The sequence below is a fragment of the Nestor notabilis genome, unplaced genomic scaffold (assembly GCF_000696875.1).
Source record: "Nestor notabilis isolate BGI_N333 unplaced genomic scaffold, ASM69687v1 scaffold5780, whole genome shotgun sequence".
In the NCBI taxonomy this organism is placed as follows: Eukaryota; Metazoa; Chordata; class Aves; order Psittaciformes; family Psittacidae; genus Nestor; species Nestor notabilis.
The window spans coordinates 33,091-55,845 of NW_009910569.1; the positions used below are offsets into that span (position 1 = coordinate 33,091).

The 22,755-nt window shown below is 42.2% G+C and overlaps 1 protein-coding gene across 1 annotated transcript in view; it reads left to right on the forward strand.

The window, feature by feature from the left end:
- Positions 1 to 379: 379 nt before the first annotated feature.
- The window catches only part of ST8SIA5 (ST8 alpha-N-acetyl-neuraminide alpha-2,8-sialyltransferase 5), a 40,491-nt gene continuing 18,115 nt past the window's right edge, over positions 380 to 22,755 (forward strand). Inside the window, exon 1 of the mRNA XM_010010666.1 lies at positions 380 to 510. Within this exon, the coding sequence (XP_010008968.1) occupies positions 380 to 510 (131 nt within the window). The remainder of the gene's footprint in view (positions 511 to 22,755) is intronic.

Sequence of the window (22,755 nt, forward strand, 5' to 3'; positions counted from 1 at the left end):
CCATCTGGAATTTGAAAATGGGATTGAAGTAGATAATTGCTAGCAGCGGGTTTTCAAGAGAGGCTTAGAGGGAACAGAATGCTTCTTGCACAGCACAGGCTGCCTGTGCTGGAAAAGCACTAAGAGACGATTTTAGATGTTACCTACATCTGAATCTCCTGGAAACTTTACCATGGAAGCAAGCCATTACACACAGTCCTGAAGTTAACAGCTAGAAGGGGCAAGGAAGGGGCAGCAGGGCTAAACAATGGGACACCTTGTCCCTGTATTGCTCACAGAAAAGACAGCAAGCATTCCCCTCCGCTTCCCAACAAAAAGGGCATGAAGGTGACAATGAACTGAATTTTACCCAGTAGAGCTTCAGTGGCTTTTAAGAAGGATGGGATACTCTGACCCTTCATCAAGCAGGGATTTGCTGGGAAACAGAACTTTGTTCTTCATATTCATCTGCGCCTTTGCCGTGGTCACCTTGCTGCAGCAGATCCTCTATGGGAGAAACTATCTCAAAAGGTAAGGGGGGGATTTCAGGGAATAGGAAAAGTTGTCTGATCGGACTGAACTGAGATAGAGATCCAGCCACACCATTATAACAGTTCAAATTGCTTCTGGGTGTTGTGCTGACAATATCTTGTCACTCTGGGAAGGTGCATCCAGCATCTGTAATGTCTTGTTAGATTATTAATGAAGGAGGATGTTGGGGAGAATATAGTGATTTGTGTGTTTCTTGGATTGTGTATTAACCCTCAGCTGTTGTAGAAGTCTAGGTCTTACTTAACTTAAACTAGACTGACTTTCACCACCTGAGTGTTTGCCCCTGATCTGACCCTGACAGAGGCTTTTCACCCTGTGTAAGTTCAAGCTGAAATGGCTTGAGAGGTTAAGGCAGCATGATCATTGCCTGAACTTTAATGTCTTTAGAAATAAACATGTGGGTACGATACCTAAAATCAAAGTGGCAATATTAATGTTCCAAGTAAGAGTGGGAGCACTTTATTTTTCACTGCTGTGTTCTCATGAATTACTGCTGAGACTGCCTTGCTGTAAAGCATATCAGTCCATGATCTGAAAATGATGCTGCTCTTTTTACAGCAAACACTGGTTGGGATCTTCAAGTGTTTAACCTTGACCCATGCAGAGTTTATTTTACTTAAATCTAGTTTGAGGTTTTATGGCTCGTATGGTTTTATAAAGGGGAATGTTTCTCTCGCGTGCTTTGAGGTAAGTGGGTTTCAGTAGTGTAGGCAGCTGCTGTGGAATTTTTTACTGGATTTTAGCTCCTTTTTGCCAGGAGAGATCAATGGTTTGATTCTTGCTTGGTTTTCAACTCATGTACTTGTTTGCCTTGTGCCAAATCAAGCAAAATGCTGACAAATCAGCAAATGCTTCTCCCTGGGAGGGAACAGCAAGCATGATATTAATATGTATAGACAGGAGTGTTGTAGTTATCCACAGAACAATTTGTGTGCCTTGCATAGCACTGAAGCCTTGGCTGGGGGATGCTTTTTTGGGCACCTCACTTCCAGAAAGATGTGATTTAGTTGGAAGGAGCAAGAATGAGCAGAGGTGTAGAAAACTTGTTTGTTTGGCTCAGAGAAAATTGAGGGGGGGTATAACTGTCTTTAAATACCCAAACTATTTCTGTGAAGGAGAAGGTATTAAACCCATCTCTGTAAAGACTCACCACATGATAAGAAGCCATGGACTTAGTCGCAGCAAGAAGGAATTTAACCATGAATGGAAACTTGTAAAGAAAATAGCTACCCAGGAGGTATAAAATCTTCATCTTTGGGGGCTTCAGGAACCTGTTAGGTAGATAAGGATAGTACTGATCTTCCTGGGTGTTGAGAGGATGACTTTATGACCAGTTGCCTTATTTTCTCAGTTTTTTCCATTTGTCCTGGAGGTCTTGCAGCTCTGTCAACACGTGCTTTTCTAAGTTAAAATGACTGTGGTAGGATTGGAACAATTACAAATCTCAAGTATAAACCGAAATGAAAAATGTAAAAGGTAAAATAATGAGAAGATGCAACTAAAACTATTCCAGTGAGTGACCTCCATGGCCAGTCTCTGTCCTCAGGCACTCTGTGGCCAGTGCCTCATGCCCTGGGAGGCTCTCCTGTTGTCAGTGGGCTGCAGGGAATGAAGAAAAGGTAATGACCAGTTCCCAGTCTGGTTCTGAGCACTCTGCCGTCAAGGGTGCTCAAGCAGGGAGATGTGCATACATTTTGTCACTTTGAATGGAAAATACTATTTATATTTTTTCTTATTTATTTCTTATTTTTCAATTCCATCTTACAATAATTTGTTTCTTTTCCTCTTCTTTTATTAGATGAAAGACTTTCAGGGAAAAAAGCGCTTTGTCTCCTTTCTTCTTGGAAGTGGTAGTTCCCATCTTTCATGGAAATAAAAATGCAGGACGTGGCAGTCTTGTGTTGTCAGTTATTAATGATAGCAAGGTGATTTACACAGCAGCCTACATTGTTACCATAATATTATCGCTAAGGTACTTTTCCTCTTTCTGTTCCCCTCTCTCAGTTTCATGCCCTGCAGTACATGATAGTGACCATTCCCAGGCAGTTTGACTGCCAGTGTACTCTGTGCAGGAGTAGCTGTAACCTTTGAATTACTCTTTCCTTTCACAAACCTCCAGTGTTAAGTCCCCTGTTAGAAGCTGATACCGGATGTGACATTCCTTGGACACGTTATAGCTTGTACCTCCAGGGACCATGGTGGAGCTGGTGGTTTTGGAGTGCATCCTTGCAGAGTGGAAGTGCGATATTTATAGCTTTGTTGCCACTGGCCAAGCTAGAGCTTTGGGACGTTGCCTAGACCTAAAGCCATTTACTCACTAGGATTCAATGTGCTGCTGGTTTTATGATACCCTGTGCTTGCATCCCAGCATCCTTAACAATAACAGGCCTCTGGGCCTCTTCCCAAGGCAGTGGGAAGAAATCTCTCAGTATATTTAGAGAAACATGAAAATTGCCCAGCAGTACTGTTTCAGTAAATGTACAGTGCTTTTAAGCCTAACACAGGGTTAGCTTGTTTCTCTGCAAGAACATGGTGGAAATGGGTAAAGGCCAGCAAGGCAGGGGGAATCTGACCTAAATCAGTCATCAGACAGTATAGACTAGGGACTGGTCCTAATAAGGTGTGTGGGCAAAGCCACCCTTTTCTGGGAGAAAGATGGAAATGTTAGCTGTATTTGGCTGTAAGCTGTGCCATGGCACTTGTCCTTACAAGCAGGGAACAGACTGGTTTCATTGCCATAAAAACCCACCTGAAGCTCTCCATGGTGGGTGCCATGGAGGCTTATGGTCCTGTGTTTGCCATGCTCCCAAACCTGGCTGTAGGGACAGCAGGACTGCTGGCAGGAAAGGGATGCTGCAAGACATAAACTCTGCTCAGTGAAAGCTGATAAGGGGCTCAGCCTCTCCTCAAGTCTTCTCTTTCCCCTTAATGAGCTATTAATGAGCTCGTGGCATTGCTGGAAGAAGAGGAGAATGTAGGGATTGAATTTCTAGGTATTCGCATATTTTTCACCCCTCATATAATGTTTGCTGCTCCTTTGCCTGTTGTTTGGTACTATGCCATTAGAAAGCAGAATCTTCCCCATCTTTTTTTTTACCTTTTTCAGTTGTCCCCTAAGTGGGATGGATGCGGGTGCTCTCAGTGAGGCCAATGCCTCATCACTGTAGTACCAGATAAAATCCTAATGAGAGAGTTAAACTACAAACTGGAGAGTAACATTGGGAAGCTGTGGTCTTTGTGGCCCCTGATCCTGAGTAAAAAGGATGATGAAATGAGATATAATTAAGGGACTTTAATACAGATCTCTGGGGTAATTATTTTTATTTTAGGATTAATGTGATGATTAAAAATCCGCTGCATTGATCTGCTAAAGTAGGTTAAATGCTGTGGACTTCTGCTTAAATCCAGAGCTGCTGCTTGCTTTTGTATTGACTCATCTTTCCAATGCTCAGCTTTCAGCTGAATTTCCTTTTGAATCAGATGCTCAGCTGAGGGCTGGCCTTTTTTTGTTAGCTCTTGTTTGGCCAGCAGGGAATAATCCTGGATTACATCAGGAAAATGCCTCTACAGTAAAAAATGTTGAAAGGGTCTGTATCTTCATCTCCCAACCTGTAGCATGGGAGAGATCAATAGGACAGTCCTTTGCCTGCTTTGGCAGGGGAAAAGTATAAGAGCAATACTTAGTTATATACTGATATTCTATTGGCAGGGAATTCACTAAATACTGTTTTTTTAACAGCTTGACTTCTGCACAGGGTGAGAGTCAGCTGAAGAAGGGAATCTGCCTCTTTAAACCTGCTTTTTTTTTTCTTTTCCCCAGCCAAGTGAGGAGAACACATTTTCAAAGCTATTAAAGATTTTAAACAGAGATTACCCTGGCGTCTGTCAAAGGAGGCATGTACAATAACTCAAAGAATCACACAGCAAGAAACAGCAAACCTTCCCATGCAAGCAGCCTGCGTTATTTGAAAGCTTTACATCTTTTAAATGAGAATAAACCATTCCTCTTATGTGTGTGTACCCTATAATTAACATCGGCTGCTCATAACTTGAGGTTATACCACCATTTTGGTATTTCTGGAGCAGATTTTCTTCAACAGTTTTAAATCAATCCTCAGACATCTTTACCCTTTTCCTTACCCATGCAAGAAAGATAGCTTTTTTTTTTGTTTGTTTTGTTTTGTTTTGTTTTGGGTTTTTTTTTGCTTTTTTCTTCTCCCTGGAGTAGGAAAATAAGGAATAAACCCACAGAAAATAAACCTGGACTGCACCTTGAGAGATCATTTACTCTGTACCATGCTATAAGACAAGATCATATCTTATACCAGTGACAGCAGTACCTGCAGTGTGGACATGGAGGCTGCATGTGGCCTGAGTTGTATTGTGTCCTGAGCTGGGCTCTTCAGGAACTACAGCCACATCCTGCCCCATACCTGGTGTGTGCTCCTCTGACCTGTTCATAATACCCTGTGAAGATGTTAACCATGTCCTAGGACCATCTGTTCCAGTGTTAAAAGTCTCTTTCCATTTTAGCATCTTTCCCAGGTGATGTAAGCTGAAGGTCACATTGTGAATCATCTCTCGACACACAGCTCTGTGCCCCTTCCATGTCTAGCCAGAGTGAAACATTATCCCAGAGAAATACCATGGTACCTGTGAATCACTTCCATGAATCCCTGATGGGGCTGCAGAGCAGGTCTTGATTTTGGTTGGTTTTCTTCAGAGGAGAAGAGCACTGGAAACTTCAGGAGACAGTAAATCCTTGACGCTATATACACCAATATGTATATCTATTGGATATGGCCATCACCATAAAGTGACTGGAGAAGCTGAGATTTCAGCCATGCTTTTCTTGCTACAGGGTATTCCCAAGCCCATTTCAAGAGGATGGGACACAGGGTGCTGGCATCCCCCTTGTGCCTAACTGACCTTGCAAAGACCAGGAGCTAAATCAGCTCTCTGAGAGGTCTGAGGAGCACTGGAGCCTGTGCTGGGGGAGGGGCAGCAATGGGATGAAGGTGGCAGAATGAACAGGGAGCTGATAGATTACCTTAGCTGCCTGCAAAGTCATCCCCTCTGGTCATCTCATTCCCTTTCTCATTGCTGCTATTGATTGCTTTATGTAAAGCTCCTGTCTCCTCACAGCAGAAGAGAGAGCTCACAAGTACGTGATCTCTGAATTAAAGCTCTGAAAGAATTTGTAAACAGTCACAGCTCTATCACAGGCTGCAACAGAGACTTTCAACATGAAAAGTGTCCCAAAGCCAAAATCTTATCATCTGCTACTTGGAGGTTTTTCTGATCCATAATATTAACATGCTTTTTAAAAAAAACAGCAAGTGGCTGAAGTTTTAGTACCAAGGCATGAAGGTAAGTTATTTCTACTCTTGTGTTCCCTGGCTCTGATGCAGAAAAAAGGCAGGATTTGTGTGCATGTTCCTTCTAGATTTGCTTTATTCTAACATTGCAGTGTTGCACCTCTGCCGTTAAGATCATAAAATCACAGTAATGGTTTGAGTTGGAAGGGACCTTAAAGCTCATCCAGTTTCAACCATGGAAGTGTTCTCATGTTCATGCCCCATCCCTGACAGTGTTCAAGGTCAGTTTGGATGGGGCTTGGAGCAACCTGCTCTAGTGGAAGGTGTCCCTGCCTGTGGCAGGGGGTTGGGACTGGATGATCTTTAAGGTCCCTTCCAACCTAAACCGGCCTGTGATTATATGAGTCTTTACTGGGCTGTAGGAGCTCTGCAGATGCTTCTTGACCTGGAGTAGTGAATTACAGGTGTCCCATTTACCAGCTAAAATGTGGCTCACTGATTAATATAGAGGCAATTAAATCCTAATTCTAATTCACATAATATTCTGTGGCAGCTTGCTTCAGCTTTGTTGTGTGGGGATCTAGCCCTACTTCTGTTTATGGAAACACCTCCTTCTTAATATTTGGCTGAATATCTAGTGCAACTCTGCTTTCTGCACTTGACCCAGATCTCTTGCCTCTATATGACAAGGTAATGGTTGAATTTTGCAAATGCCTTAGCATTCAACACCCATGAATCAAAGCCCTGTCATCCAAAGTGGTTTAAACCCTGTGACATTTCCTTCAAAAACATCTCTGTTGCAACCTGTCATCATTTTGGGAAAATGAGCTGCTTCCCCTCTCCTTGTGTATGGGCAGGTACAAAGTTCGATCTCAGCTACATGTGTAGAAAGCCAAATCCAGAATCCATTCTTCCTAGTTTGAGCTGTGCTAACCTTTGTACCCCCAGCCCCATGAGTGATCACATCCTTGACCACTAACCTCCCTGGCCAGTGTTGCAGACTTCCTGGTGATCCAGTCTTTTATTTTTGACCTGATTGGAGTTTCCTGATCTTTCACTGGCTGGATTTAGTTCAGACATAAATGCCGTGCAAAGCTTTGCATTTTCTTACTTTTTGCCCTGCTTCATTCTTACCCTTGATTGCTTTTTCATTTCATTTCTCATTCTTTAATTCAAGTGTATTCATTGCTCAGCAGTCCATGCCACCCTCAGGCAAACTGTGGACTTAACCTCTCATTTCTTTGAGGCATCCTTGCTCTCCATTGCTTGCATCCAGTTTGCTTTTTCATCAGGCCTGCAGAGAGTCACTGTCCTGCCACGTCCTCTTTATTTAGCTACTTTTATGCTTTAGTTCTCATGATGAAAACCTTAAAAGCAGTCTCTGTCACTGATAGTTTGATGGCATTCTCCATAAGAACAAACACAGCCAAAGCTAGGCTTTTCACTGTCCTAGCTGAAAATCTTGGGCAGTTAGCAGTTTGGAGGTAGAAGGAGATTGAGCCATTTACTTCTGTGCATGGAGAAAGGGAACATTGCCTACCCCTGTGGCTGATGCTGGGTACAGACATATTGACCCTAAATGGCATTTTGTTCATCGTCTACAGCATGAGTCCTTAGTGCAAATGGGGCACTGCGGGTATGCTGAAGAATATTCTGCAGCATAGGGGCATTTGGTCTGATACTTAACATATTAGTTGTGGAAAAGTGAGATGCAAAGTGATCAGCTCAGTCAGATTGCTAATGCTATGGTGAGATTGCTTGCGGTACCCATGCTGCACCAGGTATCTTTTCAGTGAGCTGCCATCTCAAATGTCAGAATTTGCTGGTATCTATCTTAAAATATTTGTCTTGATTGGCATTTTTCTTGAAAAGAAAACTGTCTGCCTCACTGTCAGCTCATTCTCTTGTGGCTTTTGAGTTGCCCCTAATTATTACAAATAATAATATTTTAATCATGAATAATTATTCCAAATAAAATTGATACAGATTAGCTATTACTAATTGGATGTTTATCTTCCGGCCACAGAGGAGAAAATTAAAGATTATATTGTTTTGAAAGATATCCTTTGATGTCCTGGATGTCCTTGTCAACACTTTGTCCCATTTTAAGCAGACCAGTTGAGTTGGCATTGTGTCTGTTTTATCTTTCTTAGGAAGTGGTTTTATGTCAGGTTTTTCAGATGTTGGATGTGAATATCTGATTCAAAATTTAACCCAAATGTGAAAAGTGCTACATGAAACAAAACCCTTTTCTGTATAATAGTGGTTAGAATCCAGAAGCTTCCCACCTATGTTTCCAAATCTGCTCTTCATGCTAGTCAAAATATACTCCTCCACCACTTTGATACTATCATTTTCGTGTAACACGCAGAGCCAAGCTTGTCCCTCGTATAATACTACATGGCCAAATGTGTGGTGTAATCAGATGTGCCCATTTCCCACATCCTCTATCCAGGTTTTTCTTCTCATGGGACCCATATTAATTGGATTTCTTCCATTTCTGTGAGTATACCATTCCTTCTCTGCCACATATTTTCATGAGACCCCCCCTGCAGTCCTGCATCCAGCTCTGGGGCAACAGCACAAGAGGGATGTGGAGCTGCTGGAGCGAGGCCAGAGGAGGCCCCGGAGCTGCTGCGAGGGCTGGAGCAGCTCTGCTCTGGAGCCAGGCTGAGAGAGCTGGGCTGGGGCAGCTGGAGAAGAGAAGGCTCCTGACGGGGACACCTTAGAGCAGCTCCAGGGCCTAAAGGGGCTCCAGGAGACCTGGAGAGGGGCTTTGGACAAGGGATGGAGGGACAGGACAAGGGGAATGGCTTTAACCTGCCAGAGGGGAGATTGAAATGAGCTCTGAGGCAGAAGCTCTTCCCTGTGAGGGTGCTGAGGCACTGGCACAGGGTGCCCAGAGAAGCTGTGGCTGCCCTATCCCTGGTAGTGTTCAAGGCCAGGTTGGACACAGGGTCTTGGAGCAACCTGACGGTGTCTGGGAGCAACCTTGTGTGCTGGAAGGTGTCCCTGCCTGTGGCAGGGGGTTGGAACTGGATGAGCTTTAAGGTCCCTTCCAACCCAAACCGTTCTATGGTCATTGTTATCTCTGTTGGCCACGATGCTTGTCTTCACTTGTGCACAGTAGTCTGTCACATTGGAGACTCCTGATAGTCCCCTTTCTTACCCAACCTCCTCTTATTTTCTGATTCATTTTAGTGAGTGTTTTCAATTATGCTCATCTGCAGGTCAGTCATGCATACCACCGTTTTCATTTTATTTTCCATACACCCTGTGGACACAGTGAGTCATAGTTTCCTTATTTCGCAGAAAGAAGGAACTGGATCTTCAGCAAGATTAACCACCTGACTTTCTAATACCTAGCTGTTAACAGGCTAGAGGCATTGCTTTCCATTTTCGAAGAGAGTAGTATGATCATTTAACACTGAAGTCTTCAGTTTGTCCTCTCAAGGGCATGAGAATTATGAAACAGGGAAACTGAGATACAGTGAAAGGAAGTGATTTTCCACTGACTTTAGGGAGCCTATTAATGCTGGACTGTCTTGTGTTTCCTGTGTTTGGGTGGTATGTAACAGTGTAGTGCAACACCATGACCAGGCCTATAGAAATGTGATTATTACATTATTAATGATGTATACAGAATTAGGATGTATACTATTACCTTTAAACTTAAGAAGTCACAAACGCTGGGCTTGCTGTCACCTCCTAATGGCTGTTTTGATAGGAGACTGCATATAGAGAAGGAATATGAGAACTGCGAGAAATAAAGAGTAGGACAAGTGACTGCAAATAGGGGATGGAGCTCAGAAAGAAAATTAAGTAATTTGCCTTTCTCTTGGGGGCATTTATATCTTCCTTTCACACCTTCAGAGAAGGAGTCTGTAGACTCCTCTGCTTCCCCTTGCTTGACCATCTGTGGTAGTCCAGCAAGCTGAGTCAGATTTTGGCTTAACTTCACCGATATAAAGTGACATTACTTTCTGTCTGGTTTTGCTTGCTTTTGGTTTTAGTCTTCCTCTGGCAGATGCAGGATGGGGGTAGTGGTAGCTGTCACCTTCAAAGACGAGTGGAAATAGCTTGCTGGCTGGGATTAAATGAGATGAGCAGGTGGTTTCTGGGGAATGTGTTGGCACTGGAGTGGCGGGGGTACTTTTCCATGCTTTCCCCTTGCACCACCTGTGTGATGCCCTTGTTGCCACTGAGTCAATTTTTACCCACAGATGTTGATCACTTCATTACTCAGCCATGTGCATCAAACTGCTCGTATACCTTCCAAGCATGTGGGTCTCTCTTGAATAAATTCTGCTGCATACTCATGGCCCGCTCTCTGGTTTAAGCCCAGACAAGACTGTCAGCTGAGCATAAAGTCTTTTGGGTCTTCTCTCTGTATAAGCTGTAGAATAGCTGCCTTTTAAACGCCTTGCCTTCTTGTCTGAGCTGAATTGTCACCTTGCCTTCGTGCTTTAGAAAGGCAATGAGACATCCCTGAGGTGGGATCTCAGTGGGATGGCAGCGTGGATATGAAGCTTCACGCTGCAATCTATCCACTTTTTCATTCTTGCCTTACAGTTCAAAAGCCTCATAATTGCTTGACATCCTCTGCTATTAAAACCTCCACTTGTGCAGGAGTTGTCTCTTGTTTGGATTGCAGCAACAGGCTTTTTGCTTTGCTTCCTGCTGCTTCTTGACAGCTGGTCTTGACAAGCCCTTCAGAATTACTGCTGTTTTGTTAATTTTCTGGGTTTTTTTCACCCCCTCCTGCTATTCTAATGTTGTGTCAGTGTTTATTTGACCACATACTGATTCAACATTTACCATTCCCAGTTGGGATCAAAATATTGCTTTGACATTTACCTGAAACTCAAGGTCTTTTTTGCTAAGACGTCCCATTTCAAGGAGTTTCTCTAATGCGAGGCACAACATTGCTCATACTCTTATTTGTTAGGGGTAAGTCCTGTGCTTAGTGATGCCCATAAACCTTGATGAGAAATTGCTTACAGTGACTGGGCAGAACATAGCATCTCTGCACTAAGAGTGTTTCTGGTTACTGCATATTTTATAAAGTCTTTCCGTGTCATCATCAGCGTCACACACTGGGGAAATGTACTAATTTTAGAAGGAAATAGCATTAGGGCAAATTGAGCACATGGCGAAGTTCCACCATTGGTAATCATTGGTAATGATCTCATGTTTAAAATTAGCTTTTTTGGTTTTTAAACTCTTTGACATGAGCTGTTTAAATTACATAGGAGACCTCTATGTCTAAGTAATTTCGTCTGCTTTTCTTCTCTTCTTTTATTTGTTTAGCTGCTTTTTCTTTTCCTTTTCTGTTTCCATCCTGCATGTGCTTTCCTAATGCAATTCTGATTCACAGTTTTATTTACCTCTTCTTTGTTTACCTATTTAAATATAGTTACTGCTGAGAGTGAATTTAACTACAGCAATATGCCAAAGAAATATACTGATGGAGCAGTTCAAGTCTCTTTCCTGTTTTCTCAGGCTGTTGCATATTTGGCCAGACACTTTTATGAATGTTTACAACTGACAGCTGAGAGGATTAGAAAACTTTATACTTTCAAAATTGAAATCTCCCAACTCAAGGCTGATTGAAATCAATGGCAAAACTCTCAGTAATCTTGTTAGAAGCAGAATTTACTCAGGTCTGTGCTTTTTAAATGTCTCATCCTTGATTTCCACTCAGTCTGTATACTACAAACTATTATTCATGGAAATTGTTCTTACTAGGAGGGAGAGGTTTGTTGTTCCACCATGCAAGAAAAAGCAGAGCAGCAACTTGGTCTCAGCCTCAGTCCTATAAGCTGTGTAATGCTTCTTTGGTAGTGTGTTTTGTGTGTATTCAAGTCTATGTGTTCTTAACCTCTGGAGTTTCTGGAGTTGGAAGAAGGGCACTCTGTGGTCCCCTTTCCCTGTCACATTCAGGGTCAAACACTTGGCTTACTCCTGACCCTAAACTCAGCTCAGCACTTTCTACTTTGTCCTTACTACGTGAAAGTGTCATACCTTGACCCTTGCTTGCCTTTGTTAGATATTTTTATACCTCAATTACATCCCCCATTCCGCCATTTCAAAGCTAAGTATTTTAAGCTGTTCATCGTAAGACATACCTACCATTCCTCAGTGTTGGTCTTCCTGATCTCCTCTTGGATCTTACCCAAAATGTGCATGTTCTCCTTTAAACTTGGTGCCTTAGCTGCAGTACACCCTGTTCCCAAAAAGGGCTTGATGAAAGGAAGGCATTAAAGAGTGGTTTTATCATCTCTTTTGCTTTATGGACAGATTCACCCCCCTCCTCCTTGGAGCATTTACTTAGCTTTACCTCCAGCTGTTACATGTGGAGATGTACAAAGGGAAAGGACTTTACTGAATGTGTTAATTCTTCATTTCATCTTCCTGGATGTTGGCTATGCTTTAGGAAAGTTCACTTCAGAAGGATACACTGACACCAGCTATTTATCTAGATTAATGACATTTCATTTTGCGAGAAATATCTAAGCTCAAAATATCTAATTTAAACCCAATTAAGAAGTGCAATTCCAACTTGTTTTTCCCACACTTCTACCCTTTCTCCCCATGTATCATTCAATGCTGCCTTGGCAATTAAAACATGTTTTTAAAGCCATGTATTTAGATGCCTTTTAGAGAGACACGCACATTCAAAAGAAACATGTTTCCATACAATTTCCAGTGTGGCAAAAAAATGTGTTAGACTGTGGTACATGGGGGATAATCACAAGTGTTTATTTCAAGAAAACTAAAAGTGAAGATGCCTTAGTAAAAGTGAGAATTTTCTCATGTTTTCGTCACACCAATATTCTACTCAGAAGTTGTACCTTGGGCAGCCTCAGCTGGTTAAAAACTGTCAGAACAACATATAAAGTGTGGGACTACTGACAAGCCATAGCACTACACTACCCTATAGCCATTATACCATAACCTCTACACCATTTGATGTGATTCTCCAAATTGGTCACTAATGTAGCCTTTTTCGAGATGAATCTAAGATTTAAGTATGCAATATCATCTCATTTTTCTTATGGGGATCAGCACGGTCTCGTTGGCTAGTTTTGATTTTCTTGGAAAACAGGAGAATTGCATTCATGTATTTAACTAAGAAGTAATAAGAATGGGTCTCTCGAGCAAAAATTTGGCTTCTGTAATTTGAAATATTTCCTTTTTTACATTTGAAAGCAAAATCCGATCACAGAAGAACATGCAAGAAGTGAAAATGCATTTGGAAGAGTCAGAGGAAGATTTTTCAAGATTTTCACAGTGCTTCTACCTTTTTTTGTGGGAGGCAACTTGAGAAGGGAGTGGGACAGCTTAGGTTGGTTCTTTAACCTGACAGAGGGGAGACTGAGATGAGCTTTAGGCAGAAGTTCTTCCCTGTGAGGGTGCTGAGGCGCTGGCACAGGGTGCCCAGAGAAGCTGTGGCTGCCCCATCCCTGGCAGTGTTCAAGGCCAGGTTGGACACAGGGACTTGGAGCAACCTGCTCTAGTGGAAGGTGTCCCTGCCTGTGGCAGGGGGTTGGAACTGGATGAGTTTTAAGGTCCCTTCCAACACAAACCAGTCTTAAAAATCATACAATTTTTAAGAACCAATTCAACTAGCTCATGTGGAAATGCCTGCACTGCAGATACTTAGACAAGGTTGTCTTAAACTAGCTATGACAACCAGAAGTTACACATATACATTTCCACAATACAGAACAAATAAACTCCTACTATATGTTTTTGGAGCTATTTAGAGCTACTCCACTTTTCTGCTGTGGGGAGCCAGGAGTTCTTTATTTTCACACCTCATGTTGTTCCTTCTTAATTTCCTGTGTTTGTAACTGCTGCCAATTGGCCTGGAGGATGGACGTGATCTGAGAGATTCTCCAGTCCTTGTTATAAGCGTGTTGACCGTGAAAACTGGTGGGGTCCAGTGAATGCCCTTTCATGTGGGCAAAGCAGGCTGGCAGATTGCTTCCTGGCTGTCCCTGCACAGCCCAACTGGGAAGTTAACTTTCAGTATTGGCAGCACCAAATGTTCACAACTCAGCTGCCAGGCTTCTGAAATCATGAAATTGGGTTAAAAAGGAGAAGATTAAAAATAACAATCTGCAAGATTCTTTTTCATTGACTTCTGAGCTAAGGGAAGGATTTGACTTGTGTTGTCAAATGTTTCTTCAGACTCAGCTTTTTAAATTTATGTGAGATTTCTTCCCAACTCTAGGTGTAGTTTTCAGATGACTATAGGCATCATGGGTCTTGGAATGAATTTGTGAAAGTGTGGAAAACAGGGAGATGTGATGACTGTGATATGCATTGACTTAAAAATGTCATCTTCCCAAACAGGGAAGAGAAGCAATACAGTGTGACTTAGAAAAGACATCAAATGACAAATCCTTTGCTAGAATGACCAGCAAGGCAGAGGAAGGGCGCAGTGCCCACCACATTTAACAACTACTGTAGTTGTAAAACTGGAGTTTGGAAGGTTTAGTTCTTTGGCCCTGCAGTTTTCCGTGTCTCCAGCTTTTTGTACTGTGCTCCACTCCATGCATATGCATGTTGTTTATGAGCACAGATGATTACTGGCCTTCCAGTTTGTCTGGGTAGTCTGGTGTTGTTTTCAGCCAATGACTTGTAAAGTCTATGGGAGGTGAAAATTGATTCTTTCCACCTGTGAGATGATGTCTTTTGGTTCTTGGTATCTTTATTGTTTTTGATGAATGTGTCGTAGTCACATTTCTGTGTTAAGAAAAAGGACGTTGAGAACTCATGCTGATAGACTTAACTTAATGAATGATATCAAATATCAACTGCCTCGTTTTCTTGCTAGAGGACTGCAGTTTAGCTGGCAGAATGGAGAGGAATTGGCAAATTGGACCGGCACCTTTAATTTCACGGATGACGGAGCAGTGAAGAGTGGCAGTGACACAGGCACCAGGTACCAACACCCGAGGGAATGACTACAGAGGCGTCTGTCTCTCTCTTTGTATAAAGCATAATGTGAGCACAGGCTGTATGAAAAATGAGATTTGCAACCTTCTTTGGCTGCTTGGTACTGCTCCCTGTAGCGCAGAAGATGCCAGAGATACACACGTGCTATGCTGTTTCAAGGCTTTGGGGCCATTTTGTAATATGCTGTATTCATCTGTGCAGAACACAGGATGGGGACTTCTGTGTCCTGGTCTCTCCTATTTCTATTCTCCCACCAATGCTATATGTCAATATGTGACAGTGTGGGAGCGTGGGACTTGGGTGGAGAATGTCCCAACATGACACTGATGCACACAGAGCACACTGGCCCAAGGCTTCCTTTATGAAAGAATGTGTATTCTAAATACCGATAGTTTAACTTGAAATCTTTCCAGGGCCTAGTAGAGAAAAATGTCCTATATAGATAAGACTGGAGTATTTTTTACACTACTTTTAAAATCTGAGAGGCACTGATGTGCTGTTGAATTTTTTGTACTGACTTGTAGTAGGATACTTTTAACTGGCATGTATCGAAAGGGTCATGAAGAGCCATGTGCATAGTGAGGAAACTGGCTGAAGTTGTGCCTCAAGAGCTCCACAGCTATGACAGGCCATCTGCATAAATCCAGGTACAGGCATAGGGTGAATGTTTGGGCTATCTTACTGGAACCTCAACTGTGCAAGTTAAAAGTCCTGAGTCGTGTAGTATCAAGTTCAGTAAGTAGCACGGATATCTTAGAAAACTGTAAGTGAAAGAACAAATTAAATGAATTAAAAGAGGTTTACAATTAATACCTGTGTATAAATAAAACTCTCCGTGGTTAAATGATGTATTTTGATTAAAATACAATCATTGTGGTAACTGTACACTGCAGCTGTGGAGCTGATAGCATTTCAAAGGCAAGCGGAAGTGCAGAGCCTGACCTGCCAAACCCATCCAGTCTCACTGAACCACATCATGCTGCAATTCCTGTTGCTTAACATGATCCTGTGTGAACACTACTCACTGGTTTAACTAGGTTAACTAAGATTCTTTAGAAAATGAACCAACTTAGGATGCAATTTTTCACACAGGAAGGGAAAAATTGTTAATTACATGTATGTTTCTCTCTCTCTCTCTCTCCCCCTACCTACCTACCTATCTATCTATCTATCTGTCTATCTATCTATCTATCTATCTATCTATCTATATCTACTTTTACTGCCTTTGTGTAGTCTGTAAAGTCTTCAGTTTAGGTGCTTGGCATATAAAAGAAGTGAATGTAGCATAAAGACATGAGAAAATTAATAAATGTAGATTTCCCCCTCTAGATACCCTTGTCGGAGACACTGAAGCATCACTGCTTGCAGGATAAAGAAGCAATACTCTTGACTACAAAATACATACTAAGTGCAAAGCACTGAATGACAGTGCTATTCTCAATATTTTTAGCCTCTTGAAAGACAAAAAGGTTCAGATGCAAGTGTTCTTTTATACAAACAGGCTCAAGCTGCACAAGCTAGGCAAAAATTTCAAGGGTTATAATATCAATAAAAGATGCTAGTTTCAAAGTCTGTCACGTTAATGACTGTGGATCTGAAAGAGGGGGATTTTATGTAGGGATGAGTCTAGCTGCAGCATATATTGCACTTAAGTGTGTTGCAGATATTATTTATCCATTTGTCTACTGTCTGAAAGCTGAGAATATAGTAAAATAAAAAAGAAATATATAAATGTGGAGGTGAGACTGTGTGGTGAGTAACTGCAGAGCTGTGTCATAAATTGTTTACTATTTACCTTTAATCACCTTTCTTACTGTGTTATCACTAGACATCCCCTGAGACTCTTAATCTGACACCCCACTTCAGGCTGTTGACATGAATTGAAAACAAGCCTTCCTCTAATGAATAATTCTTTCCACCAAATGGAAAGCTTGTAGACTGCATTTTACCGACCTGATTTTAGTTATATATATTTATAGGTCTCCAGAGAGATGTCTAAAGTGCACAAAGCTATTCATACATATGTGGTATCAACCCATGTATATTCTATAACTACTTATTATGTTTTAATTATGTAACTTAATACATGGTGTAGAGACACTGACAACTCATTCTGTAGGAGTGATTTGTTGTATAAAAATTAAGGACTTTGAAGGCAAAGGCGCACTGAGAGAATTAAGTGCATTAGAATTGCAAGATAGCCAGACTTCACAAGAGTAGAGGCCATATCAAAACCAATGAACAGAGAAGATTAAACGTTGCATGAAAATTGTAAGTAGGACAGATACAAAGAATGTCATGTTTTTGATCTCAGTAGAAGCTAATTCAGACCTTAACTAATGTACAAAGTTAAAGTGTGGCTTGCAGTTGGAATGTTTTTACTGTGCAGAGGAGTTCATTACACAGCTTCAGAAAATCAGAACTACTCTGATTGCAGGCAACATAACCAGTGTAACCAAGCTAACCAAGGCTTTTCATGCCAGTGCATAAAACGCTTTTTCAGATTGCATAGAACCAGTCCATGGAGACAAAAGCTAATACAGAATCATAGAATCCCAGACTAGTTTGGGTTGGAAGGGACCTTAAAGCTCACCCAGTTCCAAGCCCCTGCCACGGGCAGGGACACCTTCCACTAGACCAGGTTGCCCCAAGCCCCTGTGTCCAACCTGGCTTTGAACACTGCCAGGGATGGGGCAGCCACAGCTTCTCTGGGCACCCTGTGCCAGCGCCTCAGCACCCTCACAGGGAAGAACTTCTTCCTGATATCATAAGCTCGGCGCAGGATATGGTGCAACTGAGAGTGTGAATCATGCTTGTGGCATCCAATATTGCTGTGGGTAGATGGCCAACAGAAATATGTATTTGCTGGGGCTTCTGGGCACCCAAAGCTTAATTTTGATGCATATTGTATTGCTGCAGGTCTTCTAGTTAGCAAAGAAGTTGTGAATACTTGCAGGGAATAAAAGAGAAACACTCAACTCCCCTAAGCCATACACAGGGATGTGTGCTTTCACCCGAAGGAGGACTAAGATGGGCTGCAGGCTCTTTGAAACACCCACTCAGATGCAGTGTCAACCAGTTGCCAAATACTGGCTTAATTTTGGTTCTTACATATCAGCCATTGCTTGAGCAATGAGCTCAAGCAAAAATACCTTTCACTTTTTATCTTGCACTAAGTATTATTAATCTTACAGGATTGTTGTGGGGAATCAGGTAAAGTGTTCTACCTGATGCTGGTTATGAGAAATAATGTATGCAACTGCTTCCTAGAGCACAGATTCCTCTGTTTTCTTTTTAATGTTTTACAACTGGGATTTTGTGTCTTCATGCTGAAAGCATTTTTTGTCGCCAAGAAGCTGCCTTAATGATATGATGATCTTTCTGCTATATGGGTTGAGTTATGATGTTCTCTGCCATCAGTCCATCTGAGCTGAAGATTTCAAAGTAAGACTTAGGTGGTTACACCACAGAAGCCTTTAACAGGCGAGAGAAGACGTGAGCTTTACGCTTTTGGGCCTGTCAATTTGTGCACTGAATTCTTCAGTATGACAAATCTTGAGCTTTGTCCCCAGTGGCTATGAAATAGAAGTGTAATCAATTGGATTCATCAAAATCACATTTTTCAGACATAAATGTAAGGCCTTGGGCCATCAGACCTCATTGGCCAGTACAGTAGCTGAGAATGTACCCTCCTGCTGCTTGTCAGCAACCAATGTTGCTTTGATACAGCTACTGTGAAAATAAAGGAACACCAAAGTGTCCCTAAAACTAGAATTCAGTATCCTCTCCAATAAATCATTCTAGGTAACACGTTGTACAGTGGGAAAGCCACTAAACAGAGATGCATGGTCTGCGGGAGAGATGACCCAGGAAGCACAGGGGGTAGTGGTGTTGATTCAGAAATGTGGTCTGCCAAGTGGGCATATCACAGGTGGGTGAACAACCTGCAGAGGTACCCTGGACTTTGCTGTGTCATTTAGGGCTGTTTCTGCATTAGTTCCTGCTGTTACACCTACAGCTGTTGGAGCAGAGCTGTATTAGGCAGTATATCAGACAAATTGTAGAGAGGATAAGTGGACAGATGAGAAGGGAACAACACTAGCATTAGCTAATTAGCAGGAGTGGTTGTTTGCTCAATTCACACTGCTAATGTGGTCAGCAGACCCAAGCAATCCCGAACTGTAAAGAGAAGGCTCTGGGGACACCTAAGAGCAGCTTCCAGTACCTGAAGCGGGCCTACAAGGGGAGAGGGATTTTCTACAAGGACCTGTAGGGACAGGACAAAGGGAATGGCTTTAACTTGTCAGAGGGGAGATTGAGCTGAGCTCTGAGGCAGAAGCTCTTCCCTCTGAGGGTGCTGAGGTGCTGGCACAGGGTGCCCAGAGAAGCTGTGGCTGCCCCATCCCTGGCAGTGTTCAAGGCCAGGTTGGACACAGGGTCTTGGAGCAACCTGGTCTAGTGGAAGGGGGTCCTGCCTGTGGCAGGGGGTTGGAACTGGATGAGCTTTAAGGTCCTTTCCAACACAAACCAGTCTGGGATTCTGTGATGTGTGTGTTGAGAAATGAAGACAGATAGAGATCAGAATGGCAGTGTCAGTTTGCCAGGAGCTTTCACAGTTATTATTAATCATAGAATAGTTAGGGTTGGAAAGGACCTTAAGATCATCTAGTTCCAACCCCCCTGCCATGAGGAGGGACACCACACACTAAACTATGTCACCCAAGGCTCTGTCCAACCTGGCTCTGAACACCGCCAGGGTTGGAGCATTCACAACTTCCTTGGCAACCTATTCCAGTGCCTCACCACCCTCACTGTGAAGAACTTCTTCCTTATATCTAATCTAAACTTCCCCTGTTTAAGTTTAAAGCCATTACCCCTTGTCCTACCACTGCAGTCCCTAACAAAGAGTCCCTCCCCAGCATCCTTATAGGCCCCTTCAGATACTGTTTTTCAGATTATGAAAAACATACCCTTGGGGTATCACAGCTACCATCTTAACTGTACAGATGTGTAAACTGTGTGTGAAGTCACGGGACCAGATCAAACAGTGAATCCAGAAATAGAGCACCTCTGACATGTGACAGATGGATGCATGCACTTTTCTAATGTTACTTGTGAGGTACATAGAGCTATCAATGAACTGCTTTTAAAGGACAGAAATATAAAAGCCACTCCTCTTCTCTGGAAGATCACATGAATTTAGGTCTGGTTTATGGAAATACTTTTTGTTTTGTTTTTTTTTTTTTAAAGTAAAAAGCTTTAATTTGGAAGATAAGCAGGCTACCTTGAGAAGCTGACTTTGTCTTGGTGGATGGGCATTTCTGATGCTGTCTATTATGAAAATCCAGAAAGATTTCACATTGTAAAGACACAAATCTAGCCAAGCATTTCAAAATATCCTAGGTGGATAATCAGGAGGTTCATGTGTCAATACCTTTTAACCTCAGTTACTTGAATCTCCTGGGAAGCGTGAGCTCCTGTAGAAGAATTCCAGCTCCTGATTTATTTATTTTTTTTATTACTCTGGTTCTTCTAGAAAGAAAACTAGCCTTGCATTACAGACACCATTTCTATCTTTAGCTTCCAGCCATTGGATGCTATTTTTCCTTGCTATACTGTATTAAAAAGCTTCCTGCCACTAGTAATTGCTTCCTGGTGCAGTGTTGCCCTACTCAGTCACCGTACATTTAGATTAAGCTTCATATGCCTCTCATACTTTTAAAAACCCAACTAATTTCTTCAGGTCCTTTTGTTACTCCCACCAAACATCTCAAACCCTCAAGATGAAATATTAGAACTGATTGCAGTAATTCAGAAGAGCTATTACCACATAATGCATATAAAGATGTATGACCATTTCTCTTGCTTGTATTTTTATTTTTTTACATGACAGTTTATAGTGACACCTTTTATTCCCAACTACAACCATATACTGGAAGTTCATGATCAGTTAGACATCTACTACATGTACTAGCATTAGAGATGAAGATGGTAAAAGGTTTAAACCACTTAATGCCAGTGACATTGGCATCAACAGCTGGTCACCAGGAGAAATGAAAACCATCTCTTTTTGTATTTGTTGTCCCCAAGGAGGAGGTAGTCAAATAATTTAATGAACCTGCGTAAGAGAAGACTGTTGCTTCTCCATCTTTCTTTGTGCCCACAGCACCTTCTCTCTCAGCTCAGTCTTTCAAGCACCAACTTGTAGTGGACAAGTCAACACAACTCTCAAATGGCAGAAACACACATGCAGTAGTGTGATTTTTTTGTGCCACAGCCCAAGTGATGTGTAAATTAATCTAAGGACATAGAACATTTCTGCTTCACTTGCCAACTCTGAGAGCAGGGGGATCTCATTTAACATCAGGATGTCCACAGGTGTTTTCTTTTGCAAGGTACAGTATGAAAAGTTGTTATGATTTACATCAGCTTCAGGGGCTGCTCTTGTTCTTGGTGGTAATCATGTAGTCTGTGCAGTGTCTATGGGAGCAGAGTCCAAGGTCCCTGTTTCTGCCTGCCATGGACTTACCTGCCAATCACAGAATCATTTAGGTTGGAAAGGATCTTTAAATGCCTCTACATCAACTTCTTTATCTGCCAAACAGGGATTGTGCCTTCCAAATGAGGTCAAAGTAATCTTAGGAGAATATGCCATGTGAAGCAGTAGGAGGCACTCTTTGAGGGGAAAAAAACTCGCTCTATTGATGTCAGACTCCTAATCCTTTTGACTAAATCTTGTAGGTTTTGATATTGTTACATATTACTACATATTAGTAGAAGCAAAGGCTAGTGGGATTTGGTCACTCACAATGTGTTCTCTGATGAAGTCAACACCTAATTTGCTTTGCTCCAGATGAGCTTTCCAGAGCCCTTATAGCCATGATGTGCTCCACCTCAGCTACAAGGGTTTGAAGATCCTATTCTAGCCTAGACAGATGAATGTGAATCCCCAAGTGCTTTGGGGAATGTGCTCTGGAACACTTGCAATGTTCCTGGTTAGTGACGGTGAGTCTAGACCTAAGGCTGACCATGGATCTGCCCATAGTGTCGAGTGCAGGCACTGCTAATTGGACAATACTTAGTATTTAGCAGAAGCCTGCAGGGCTTGGTTCATTTATCCTCATCTCTTACTCACTGGATAATGTATATTTTTGGAAAGATCTTTGTTTTTCCTGCAGGGTAGGTGGAATCCTTCCTGTTACACTCTGTTCTCTTGCAGCATAAGTGCTGCAGCCTCACTGCAAATGGTGCAGAACCAGCACTCCGGGAACGAGCAAAATGGAAAGGCGACTTATGCAAGAGAAAATAGTCTTGTTCAAAAGATGCTTAACACTCAATTATATTATAAAACCTTTGTTCAATATATTAGACAAATCAGTGCCTCAGTCCAAGTGTCACTTGAAGGCAGGATTGAAGTCCCAGGCTTTTAAATTCATGTAGCCATGATCAAGAAAAGCTTACTTTTGATCAAAGCAGGAGCAGCCCAGCTGCAGATGATCAAAGACCTAAGAGTTAACTGGTGTGCCGGGAAACTAAATATGTCTTCCACTAGCAAGCTCAGTAAGCTGCTCAGCTTGAAGTGAGGTTGCAACGAGGGACATGAAGGTTGGAAAAGAAGTCTCATTCAAAATAAGGAAAATTACAGAGTGAATAGCATCTCATTTCTGGGCATTCAGTGCTGAGAGCCATAAAAAATGGTGTCCTCTCTGAGCACTTGCAGCTTGTGTGGTGTTCAGATAGAGCATCTGATGTTGAGGATTTGAAAGCTACAATTGACCTGAATGGACACAGAGCAGTGAGCTGTGGGAAAATGCAATCCCATGTGCAACTGTGCTATTTGCTGTGATTCCCTATTGTGAAGAATCATGAATTATTGTGCTGGTTTTCCAGTAGACTTGTGACCTTTGAGGGATAAACGTAATTTAGATCTCAGTAGGGC